The following is a 12,781-nucleotide window of genomic DNA, read 5'->3' as shown; positions in this document are numbered from 1 at the left end:
GACTTAGGGGGTTGTTTCCATAATTCTAAACACCATGCTGTTTCAGTACGGAAAATAAAAACAGTTAATAACAGCCTAAAACCAATGACGACTTTAAAGCAAGAGATAGATAGTATCAAGACAAACCCAGGCTCTTTACAGCACTATGCAGTGGGAGGATGAGACACAAGAGCTTTCTTGGTGGCATCTGGGCAGGCCTTGCAGTGTGTAGAGGAAAATGATCTGCATTTTCAGAGTGCATTTCTGCATTGCAGAGAGCTGTACGTCTTGGGTCACAGTTTATAGTGCAGGGCATGCAATCACGACTGCTTTCCAGAGAGTTGTAATACCGTTCCACTAGGTGAAAACAGGGGCTTGTAAATGACTTTATTGGAAGCACATCTGATTTTATTTAGATTACTTTCCCCTCAAAAATGTCTGTGACTTCCATGTCCCTCTTGAATTTTTTGAGACAGAACATAGCAGAATTGTTCTCTGTCTGATTTGGATTTACTGATGCACATTAAAACCTCTGTCAGAACAGATGGTAAGCACCCACCCACTTCTCTCTGGAGCAACATTAAAAATGTCTGATTAGTAACTCAGGAACAGTGTGTGTTCAGAACCATTTAGGCTTTCCTGAAACGGAAATCTCTCAAGAAAAGGCCTTTCCAGTGAGCTGATATATAATTACAACTCCTGGAAGAGCCAGAAATATCCCACAAGAAGCTTATTTGTCAGCATTTCAGCACTGCTGCTTCTGGCCAGCAAAAGGGAACACACAGAAACCATAGGAAGAGGAAAATGAACAGGCAGGGAAAGCTGTCTGAATACTTTTGATACTTCAGTAATGTGGGACACAGCTTTTGTGAGGCAATCATTGGGTTAGCCTGGACACCTTGCCTGGTCTAAGCCAGGGCTGAGTACTTACAGGCATTTTTTTTAAGCTAGAAAAGAGGCTACAGAAGATGACACTCTGGTTTGCTGGGTGGCTCTCAATGAGAAAGGTCTCAAACCAAAGGATACTGAAGTCTGTGGAAAATACTCCTGGTGACTTCAATGTACTTGGAGGTGTGAACCAAAACACTAAAGGGGTTTTCAGGGGTGATGGAGGCCTTTATAAAAACAACAAGACTAGGCTTCACGTTAAGATTGTGTAACTGTGTAAACGTAATAATTGAATTATTATATGGCATAATTTAAAGGAAAGCTAAACAGCCTGATCAAATTAATGTCAGGTTACTGCTCTGCACTTTTTTCTGTAACTACTACCTATAATGCATGCAAAATGGATTGTTGGAAAAATTCAAGGCAGACTAAGCAGGTTTAGAATCCTGTGATCTGATACTCCTTTCAGGTGAAATGTCTCAAAGAATGGGAGGAGAATGGACAGGAGGAAACTTTGAGATGGAGTGAGGACAGGTCATTAAGCTGCAGGGTAGAAGGGGACAGAGGGTCACTGGAGAGCTGCAGAGAAACCATCCAGGGCAACATAGGAAGAGGGAAATTGAGAGTGTTAAGCTGAGCAATTGCAGGATCATTTTAGTGTTTCTCAGGCTTTTTAGATACATGACCTGTCATTTGTCTTTGTGCATCCTCCACAGGGCTGATCAGAGATTAGAATCTCAAGATGAAATATTCAATGAGGAAAAAGGACAAGTTTCGATTGTACAGATTTGTGTAATAAAGAAATTTATTTCTAGGTTTTATCTTCTATCATTAAAAATATTAACAGATAAATTCTTTGAACATTTGTGACTTCCTATTAACCATAAAGGGGGTCATAGCCCATAGTCTGACAAATGGTCCTGTCAGGAGACTGCACAGGATTCTCAGTCTGTGCTATGCACAGAACACACCAAAACCTTTCTGCTACTCACACAGATATCCAATTCAATGGAGCTCACATCAACAGCCCAAACCCTTAGGAAGAGAATGACAACTGATCTGATCACTAATAATCAAGCGAAAATGCCTACCATTCAAAACATCAACACTCTAAAATATAATTTTGAATTGAAAACAAAGTAACAGAAACCAACATGATGCTCAGCCTCTGGGCCATGCCTGCCTTTAGCATACCTTTAGCCAGCCACAGACCAGAGTGCAGGAATTCTTGGGAAAGGCAATTTAATGTTCTAACAAAATCACACCAAATATTCCTATAAATACTATGGTGTGACTCATTATTGGCACAGATTAATTGGATCTGTATCATTTTCTACTACAGTTAGTACAGAATGAGACATACGCATGATTTGCCTGCTGTTATTTAATTTAGGTTGCAACAGAGCTGAGGAGTAAGGCTGCCAAATGATTGCTACTACTTTTTTCTTTGGCATGGGTTCAGCTTTGTTTCTAAAATGGAACATATTACATTGAAAACTCTAGGATGATAAGCTGAGAAAAAGTTCACCTAAGAAGGCAAGAAGCACCAATTAACTCATTTTGTTCTTTCTCATTCTGCCTCCTAAATACAAGAAGAGTGAAAACGACAGAAACACACTATGTAGCTACTTTTCTTTTTTAGTAGTTGATATGGAATAATATTAGAAAATTCCATCAATTTTAGTCCAATTCCTTTGAACAGTTAAGACAAATAAACACACTCAGCTATTCATATGTCACAAAGCACATGGGCTACTTTTTTCTCGTAACCCTGAAGCCCACACATTTTTCTAGGTTTCACATTCTAGGTGAGAAGTATGAAAGATACCACTCATTAAAACTGAGTGCTGATGTCCTTAGGTACTTGAGGTTATTCGTGCCAGTACAGGCACAACTGAAGCAGAGATAACCCTACTGGCTGCTACAGACATAAGCTGCTGTTGCCTGACCCCAAATTTACTGCATTTCACTATGTCATTTATATGCATTTTCAAAATTGAATTTCATGAGCTGTGTTCCAGAAAATTAAGAGCAGAAAAATTATTGCTTTTGAGCTTTAAAACCCCAAACATCAGCCTGAGAAATACTAACTGCCAAGAATCTTAGCAGCTATTGAGAATTTTGCTTAGTTCTCACCCATGAAATACACCTAATAATACAGGACCTCTTCCTCTCAAATTAAAAGCTGAAGTTATATTACTTGGAGACTATGGTATGAACTCAAAGCAGAACCAGTCTCTGGCATCGTGGTTTTCTTCTCCATACATTAGCAAACAGGAACAACAAAAAAAACATGCAACAATGGCTTCATGGCTGCCTACACTGCTACCAGCATGTCTTCCAGACTAATGTATTTCTTCGTTCTCATCATGGAGATATACAGATGTTCCCACCTCCTAGAGTGTCATTCTGCCATTGAAGCATCTACAAAGCGGTGTTCTCCCTCTGTGTTTTCATGAGATTAACACCAAAAAATAAAACACGGATCACAAAAGGACCCAGTCTTCCACATGATTCCAGCTGAAGTGCATCAAGTCTCAAGCATGAGCTGAGGAAGCTCTGATCTGGCACTATGCTCAGTGGCATATCCCCCTCAAAGCCCCCGAGAGCGAGATACTCCATAGACTCCTAGACAGTCTGCCTTCAGCTGTCCAGAACTCCCAGGTGTACTGGAGACTGAGCAGCTGGATACTCTCAGGCAGACGTAGTCCGCTGGGTAATCTTGGATGCGAACTGGTTGCTGAAAGGTCCAGAATTTATGAGATGAAGGAATTCTACTCCGTGACAGTGCAGAAGTAGAGGGTCAGTGCTCCTAAGACTTCCCACAGATTCCAGCTGTGAAGACGGGCTACATTCTTGTTTCCATACACAACAAAGGGGAATTTCCATATGCTTCTATTTAACTTCTATATGTGACTGTGGTATGCATTTTTCTGAGGCCTGACACACAGAGCTTGGAGTTCTGACGCTTCTCTTTCTGAATCCAGTGATCACAAATCCCAGGTTTCAGGGGCCCCCAGATATTTTCCCTATGTGAGATTCCATTTTGAGTCTGATATTTTGATGCTGAGAGCAGACAAAACTCTCAATCACTTCAGTGGGAGTTTGTTCGTAGAGCCTGAAGACCTGGGTCTGCTCTGAGACACCTTTCCATGAAGCACTCCCAGTCATGCTGGATGGAAGCAAAGGCATAAACCACAGCTTCAAACTGGGACTTCCAAAGAGCTTGGGATGTTTGCGATTTATTTTGACTGATCTTTAATTATAAGCAACGTACTCCATGGTGTGCTGCCAAAATCATAGAGACAGACTCCCTCAAAGATCTGTGCCTCAACTGGTAGAAGATGTGACACTCCTTAAATAAAAACTATTTTCAATCTTCAAAATATAATCTAAATTAAAATAAATCATTCTCCTATAAAAACAATCAGCAGGTAGCAGATGCTGCTGGGAGGGAGGAGAGCCTGCAGGGGAGGACTCATGTTCATGTCAGTAGCTTGGCTCTGACTCCAGCTCTGGTGATACTGGCAGACAGACTCACCAGGAGCAAAGGATCAGAGGAGTTTAGAAAGGAATGCTATGTCCAGAGGAAGTAAAATGTACAACCTGCAGCAGCTCAGCACCAATCCCAGGGAAAACTATTTACACCAAATTACTTTTGAGCTAACCTTCTAACTCACTGCATATCCTACAGGCCACCACTCAAACTGAAACTCTGGTGGACTAATAGGGCCCAAGGAATTTTCCTGATTAGACAAAGCTCAAACTTCAGCATTTTACAGTGAAAATGACTCCATATGTGTACTCTTCATCTGATACCACTGGCTTGTGTGTCCTGATTCAGCGTAATGCTTCAGCATACATTTCACTTTCAGACACGCTCCTACTGAAATCAGCGAGAGGTAAGGCACTCATTTGTTTCATTGAATCAGGACACTGAAGAAAAAGTGGTGCCAAGTTGCTACTTCTTTTCAGCCTCACAATTGCTTTGCATTTCTGTTTTGATTTACATTTTCAAATCTGCTTGTGAAGCAAAATGGCTGTTTTTCCTTTTGCTCCTCTAAACCAAAGCAGAAATTCACACCCCCGTCAGAAGGCTACCTTAGTTACTAACACAGGGCTCCCAGGAGCTCCTAGAGCCTCTCCCCACTGAACACATCTGTATAAGTTCCTTCTGAACACTGCAGGAGCTACTTCTCTGCTAGCCGATGCCTGGGGCTGGATGCTCCTGCTTACACCAATTCATGGTAGTTGACTGTGCTTATGAGTGGGGGTAGATTCCTGCCATCTTCACCTAATTAGGGTTTCTCTTTGAATTTTTCTTGATATGTTGCATAAACAAATATATCTGTATTTCAGTTTTGCCTGACAAACAGGCCTCAATAAACTAATTTTTCTGGGCACTGATAGACTACATATGTGTGACATATTCAGTTCATAAAATAAGAAGGTGATCTGTGAGATGTGGGAGACATTTGCTATTTCTGCATGTAAAATTATCAGAGTAATACTGAATATTTCTTAGTGTGTGTGATTTTGTGTTTTTTTCTTTCCAGATAATTATTACATTAAAATGTCTATTATTAAATTAGCAGAATAATTCCCCAGAAAGGATTTTTTACTAATATATCCTTTTAAAGGGGTTTTTAAAAAGCACATCTATTGTAAGGGAAAAATGAAGACTATTTTCAGAAGGCCATACAGCTTCTCTCTGATGCTGGTGGATATGTCCTTTTCCATGAGCCACTGAGATAACTAATCCTGAAACCCAGACTCAAACAAATATCCTACTGATAGGTACTTCAGACAAGCACAAGAAGTTCTATGTTTATGTAGATACATGCTCAAATCTGATTCACCCATTTAAGGAAATTGAAGTCTGGGATAAATTATACTCTATGTCTGAAACTAAACAACAACAACAAAAACACCAAACACTTGGCATTGCCAGTTGGAAACCTCTCTGATACAGGGTAACCCAGAACCATTTCTGCAGATTTTTAACAGAAATTATACATTTCATATGCTACATTTCACAAATCGTTCCTATAAACTGCACTGTGAACAAAGAGGTAAATTAAAACAGATTTCTTCTGAAGGAGGAGGAAACCACACTAGAGAAGGAAGACTCATTTGAAATACAAAGTTTCTCTTATGAATAATCCTATAGTGTACTGTGAAGTTGCTAAGCATTGTATATTTTGAATATGCAGAATATTAAAAATATTGTATATTCAAAATATTGCATATTTCCAACAGAATGCCTATTCAAAATATTGTTTCAAATATACTATATTAAAACATATATAATACATTTTGATATATTATTTTGCATATACTGAAAATAGAACTCTTTACCGAATCTCTTATTTAGTTTAGTAATCATGAAAAAGTAAAGTAGAAGAATATATAGTTAATAAATTTTGTATTACCAAGTTTGATAATTACAGTATTTTCTAATCTAAAATCTTATTTAAAATGCAATGTGTACTTTTCAAGTATCTATCTTTAAATTGAGTAAAACCTCCGGAGCTTACAACTTTTCAAATTTTACCATGTATTTTCTTAGAAAACATATGCATCACAATAACAAAGGAGGATAAATGAAGGCTATAATTGTATTATGCTGTAACAACAAACATTTCTGCTTCTTATAACAGAAAGAAACCAACAAAATTATCTTACTGACAAGGATTCAGGAATGGGTGGTAAGTACTGCCCAATGCTATCATCTGTGAAGATACACTAGTCCAGCCACTGGTCTGAGTCATACAAGTCTCATAGGAAGCCTGGATATGCTGTCAAACAGCTAGGTGAGGCTGATGATAGAAGAGTGCGTCTCCACTGCTATTCTTGACAAGCTCCATAAATCCAGTGAGAATATGCTTGCTCATGCTGCAACCAAACTCATCTATACTATGAACTGGCAGCGCTTCCTGCAGGCACCTTCAGCTCAGACTGCAAAAACCTGACCAAAAATACTCCAGACAAGAAGTGCAAGTAACTGGTGGTGTTTATGAAGGAATGTGTTTATGAAAAGCATGTAGCCAGCCATCCCCAAGTAACAAACCACAATACTTTCACTGATACTAATTTTATGCATTGTGATCAAATGCTCATACAAATTGATGTGGACAGACTCCCTGTTCACTTGTGTGGGCTTTGGATTAGTGTTCTGTATACAGTGAAAAAATGGTTCCCATTTCCCTGATAAAAAAGCATGAAATGGAAATTCTAATGAGAATTTAATTAGAGGTTTGAGATTCTAGAATATACTATCTTCTGACTCTGCTTATTCCTCTCTCAGAACTACATTTGGGTGATTCTGATTGTCTTTTCAAAGACATAAATGATGTGCAGATAAATAAAATAGTCCTTAAAACACTGAAACAGTCCAATGGTAGTTACAAGTGCCAACATTTGAATATTTATGTATACAGAAAATAAGGCCAGTGGTCATTTTTGTTCTGGTCCTGCTCTCAGCTGAAATCAATGGCAAAACCTAATTCTACTATAATATGAGGAGAAATGAAGATTCATATTATTTCCTTCATGGAAACACATGTATCATCTGTCCGATTTCAGTACAAATGGCTTGAGTCCAGAGGAAGCAACTGTACATGGGTTACACATCAGATTCATACTGACAACACACTACTCTCTGCTCTAAGTAACGTGAAACAGAAATATTACTTACTCTTCTTCCCTTAGGTCCCTGTGGCCCTGGTGGTCCTCTTGTCCCTGAAGGTCCCTACATGTCAAATAAATTTATTATTCATTGTCTCCTATAATTTCTGAAAATTACAAGGCTTATGCACATTAAGCAATAGTCAATGCAACCAATACAAATCAATCACTTTCACTCACGGTTCAAATTCAAATAATTGTGTTAGTACAATTAATCTAGGAAAGTCTAAATAAGAGACTCTACGTAAATTTATTCTGAATAAGAAATCATGATGTGACTCTTGGATAAATTCGGTCCAATGTCCCCAAATTAGTAAAGGATACTTCTATTTCAGCAACATTATGTTAAAAAAATGTAGTTATTTCTGATAGAAGATTAATTTTTTATCTGTACTGAAGACCCATAGTAGCCAAATTATAACACAATTATACACAGCAAATGAAAATATAATTTATTTTTGATTAACAACGAAACTAAATGCATAATTAATATATTTTAATTATATCAGGCACCAATGAAATAAACCCAAAATTGTTGTGCAATTATAAACCATCCTTAAAAAATTCTATTCCCCTACTTGTCTCAACTGAGTGAGTTTTAAATATATGAGTAAATTATATAATTGGTTTTCCTGTCTCTCATGGATCATCCTGGTGAAGAGCAGGGGAACTGACTCTGTGTCTCAATAGATAAATTTTCATGACAGTTTTACAGATTGCAGTACAAATTAGTAACCACTCTTAGCTTCAGCAGAGCAAAAAGACAATTTGAGAATGGTACATTTTATGTCAGACCAAAGCACCACGTTATACCTACAGGTATTCCTTCTGGCCCCACAGGTCCAGGGCCTCCTGGAGGGCCTGGGTAACCCTAGAATTGAAATAAATATAGAAAAGTTGGAAACATTTTATCAACATTGTTATTATAACAATAATAAATCCAGTTACCTGAAAAACTGGAGGCAAGTTAATAAAATGTTTCATCTTACAAAATTTATTCCCAAAATTTTATTTAGAAAACAGGTATTTGTTTGGATATAACGCAATAATCATTAAAGCAACCTAAGAAGTTTTCCCACATGCAGGCACTACCTGACAGGGATGTACTGAAACAAAAGCTGCTGAGTTCTAAATGAATTTCAAAATCCTCACATCAAGGCTCTGACAATGGGAACAGAAAGTGGACACATCCTGGTGTGGGAAGAACTGACCAAGACAAAATACCAAGAACAGCTCTTGTCTGAGGGCTATGATGACTTACTACTGGGAAGAGCTCTCACTGCTATGACTTAAGTGGATTTACCTATGGCAATAAGCATTACTAATAGTTAAAAAAAGTAGTTGGTAAGATTGGATTCTATATTAAGAATAGATCAAAAGCAGCTGGTTGAAGGTAAATCTAGATTAGAGAGATTTAATGAAGCACAGAACACTTCAAAAATTATTGTCTCCTGCTGCATGGATCATTAAGTTGGTCTGCAGCCTAAATGTATTTGGTCTCTTCCTTGACATTGGATGCCCAAAGAGTAATTACTGCAAATATTAAATAACAAAGTCCATTTCTATGACAAGAACATTCTTGACTGCACCACACTCAGGCCCACATCTGCAGCCTCTACGTAAGGCTGCTGAGATTTCACCACTGCCTACCACATCAGTATCACATGACGCAGGACGCAGCACGTAGTATGTGGCCTATACTTTCCTTGTCATCTCCTTGTAAACAGTTAAGTCTCTAAGTGTTCTCTATACATTCTGGAGACACCACAGTGCTCACCAGAAAACACACAACCAAACACTAAACTACTTTCCCTGGAGAAATTCAGCATGAACGTGACAACAAGCACATATGTGTAATTTTTACTTCTGTGGCCCAACAACCTACCTAACATGATAGTGGCCTATGGACTGTCCAATGATGCTTGAAACATTGCATCCTGATTTAGGACAAGTGGTATTGTCAGGAAGCCAGTCCTCCCACAAAAGTGTCAACCAGGGGCTGTTTGGGTACTGCTGTGCAGTAGAATTAGAGATGACGCTGGTTGCCAGTCTATTAGAATAACCTCTGTTACCCTAGTCTATATTGGAGATCATTATTTTACTTTCCCTCCTTTATTCCTCTCTCCTTTCAATTAATTGTTGGGGTGTTTTTGTTTGTTTGTTTGTTTGTTTTTTTCATGTAAGGCTGCTTAGAGCCATTTTTCAAAAATGCGGTTGTTCTGATGCTTTATTCAGTGGACCACTTTGCAATGTCACTTCCACAGATCAGATAAAGCTGCTAAATGAAACTTCCTAGGAAAAATGCATCATATATACTACTCTTTTCCATAAGGCTTACACAGTCAGAAGGGTAAGAATTTATTACTGATTTGGAAAGTAAAGTGCTTTGCAAGTAACATAATTATGGATTCTACATTACTTATGACTTACCATGATACCTTTCTCTCCAGGAGGACCTACTGGTCCTGGACTGCCTCGCTCTCCCTTTAACAAAAAATTAAAAAGAAAGTAATAGTGAGTGCTCTTTCCCCAACTTGTTCCATATCCACTGAACCAGGCATATCTGGCCAGCAAGGCTAACCTGCAACAACAATATCACAGCAATACAAGAGGTCTTGCATGAGGGTTGTAGCCCATAATCTATAAGACATTTGGTTGCTAAAAGGATCTGCTTTTTGCAGTGCATAACACCATTGGTTCAAGGACTGCCCTTCAGAAACAGTGCAGTGGCCTTTTTTCACTTTTATTGAATTTCTGCACTCCTTCCTCCTACAAGCCCACCCACATTTTTAAAAGATGACAAAACTGAGTTTCTCTGTCTTCCCTTTTCCTAGAAGACTGCAGAAGAGATTTGGTACTACATCAGTCTCTGTGAACTGCAGCTGGCAGATCCCTTTTCTCTCTGTTGGGTGCATCATATTTATAGTTCTGTTCTTTAATCCACAAAATTCACCACAGCAAACAAGTGAGAAAGAAAATTTTATTCCTCTCTCCCTCATTTCTTCACGTATGTGTTAGGAAAGCTGAGGTTTAAAACCAAGGCCAGCCCTACAGCAGCTGCAGAAGCAATTGAAGTAGGGAAAGTAGGAAGGGTCTCTTTCTTGTCTTACATACTTTGTCACCTTTTATTCATATAATACCCAGCCCAAACATCAGGCCTGGTGGCAGATTGTCCCCATACAAAGATGACACTTTTATTGCAGATAGAACACAAAATAGTGATAACACAATATTTTACGTTACATACTGTAAAAACACATTTATTTAAAATAATTATGCTGGAAGTACATTTGTCATTTAAATCCACATGGCATGTTTACATTGTACTATTTAATCCATAAAAGAGGAAGACAATAAATTCTGCAGAAGCAGCATAGCAATGACAACAATTATTGCACCATTAAGAACCCTGTTTCCATTTGCTGATAGATTAATTAGTCTTTTACTGAGTTTTTTCTCCTAGCTAAATTAGCAGCAGTATCCCAAGGTAATCTTTGTTGGGCCAAGTGTAATTATAAAGAAAAAGAATCCTTTGACACTGAATTCTAAGATGATATGATTAAAACTATATGAGACGTCTAAATTTTAGTTTTAACAAGCAGTGTTTTCCACTGATGTGTTTCCTTTCTTAGATTGTATAAATTATAATCAGATTTTCATGGAATTTCTAATACATTATAAAGACTTTCTCAATAAAATATCTAAACAGCAGTCACCAGCCTGGGTGAAATAATTCAGCCTTACAGGGAAGAAATACAAATGGTTCTGAATCATTCTGACAAATAATTATGTAGTTATTATAATTGAAGTGGACATGTAGGCCAGTAATAGTTTCCTATTTTTCAGTTTTAAAATGCTTCACCTAAATAAAATCATGTCAAATATGCTTATGTTATTTATACCATTCTAGTCATATTAAGTCTGCCAAACTTTATTTTCATAAGTACAACTGTTACTGCACAGTTGACAAAACTAACAATGTTGTCTTCTTTACTCAATTAATGCATACAGCCAAATTTTACCTTTCTACTTTTGTCTTCAATATGCAGCAGTGAAAAAACAGTGACTACTGTATAAATAAATATAATTTATTCCAGTTTCTGTGAATCAATAGCAATGGATCTTAACGTAAGTGCCATAATATGAACAAGATATCAAATCTATTAGCTCTAAATTAATTGCCAAGTAAAACCAATGATACCAGGTGCATACCTCAAATAACAGCAATTGGATTACCATTTATTACATCCCTGTGCTCTGAAATAGCTACAGGAATATTAGCTTTGTCAGTGGTCAGTAAATGATCTCTCACCAATATTTTATCACCCCAATGGTTTTGAAAACTGATTTTTGCTGCTGAGTAGTCAGATACGTTATTGTACCTTTTCACCAAGGCTTCCAGATGGCCCAGTCTCTCCAGGTAAACCAGCTGATCCCTGTACAAAAAGTAAACAGCCTTTTATTAGTGTGATGTCTACATGAGTTCATGGTTGGTAACTCCCCAGCAACCTGGCAACAGAGCACAGCACATCTCTTCATCCCAGAGGACCACTGGTCTATTTGTATAAGTGCTCCTGTGGGGAAGCAAAGAGTGCACAAGCTAACCTGGCTTATAATTCATGCAGGAGGATCACTGCATCTAGACACACCAACAGTAAATGACTACTGCTAGAAAATAAATTACATTAATTATCATACTGTGCTACCACTTAAGATCTGCCACTGAGCTCAGTCTTGCAGTGCAAGACTTTACAAGACTTTACAAACATACAATTAAAGGTGATAATTGCTCTGCTAGCACTTCAGCGTGACCACAAATTTCAAGAGGAATAAATTCAGTGGAACAAAGAAAAAGCCAGTCAAAACAAAAATAATACTGGATCAGGTGTTGGCAAAATTTTCCCTTTAAGAGTTGTAACCCCCAAATGTCTTTTGAAGTCAGGGGATCAGAGCCTTTCAATCCTTCAAAAATGAAATAACTCCCTCCTGAGGCTCTCTCAGAATTTCCACTGGATAGAACAAGTACCACCATATGGGATGGAAAACATGAGATGAAGTACTTTTAAAAATCTTAATTCCCAGTGCTTGCAATACACCCTTTATTATGAAACTAAAAGAAACAAAGAGCACAAGGTCCCAATTGAGAAAAGTATGACACAGCGAGCTTGAAGAAAAAGCAACAGGTGCCCAGAGTACATCACACGACTGCTCGTGAAAGATGGCAGAA

General features: G+C 38.0%; 1 protein-coding gene across 3 annotated transcripts in view; it reads right to left on the bottom strand.

The window, feature by feature from the left end:
* COL24A1 (collagen type XXIV alpha 1 chain) overlaps positions 1 to 12,781 on the bottom strand; it is a 149,955-nt gene that overhangs the window by 44,522 nt on the left and 92,652 nt on the right. For all 3 annotated transcript variants that reach the window (XM_042785720.1, XM_042785724.1, XM_042785722.1), the window contains 4 exons: positions 11,937 to 11,990; positions 9,985 to 10,038; positions 8,372 to 8,425; positions 7,565 to 7,618 (listed from right to left, as the gene is read on the bottom strand). In XM_042785720.1, coding sequence (XP_042641654.1) covers positions 7,565 to 7,618; positions 8,372 to 8,425; positions 9,985 to 10,038; positions 11,937 to 11,990 — 216 coding nt within the window. The remainder of the gene's footprint in view (positions 1 to 7,564; positions 7,619 to 8,371; positions 8,426 to 9,984; positions 10,039 to 11,936; positions 11,991 to 12,781) is intronic.

Source organism: Tyto alba, unplaced genomic scaffold (genome assembly GCF_018691265.1).
Source record: "Tyto alba isolate M040663 unplaced genomic scaffold, T.alba_DEE_v4.0 Super-Scaffold_1000006, whole genome shotgun sequence".
Taxonomy (NCBI): domain Eukaryota; kingdom Metazoa; phylum Chordata; class Aves; order Strigiformes; family Tytonidae; genus Tyto; species Tyto alba.
The sequence above is the reverse complement of the archived record's forward strand: the minus strand, read 5'-3'. Positions and strand labels throughout refer to the sequence as shown.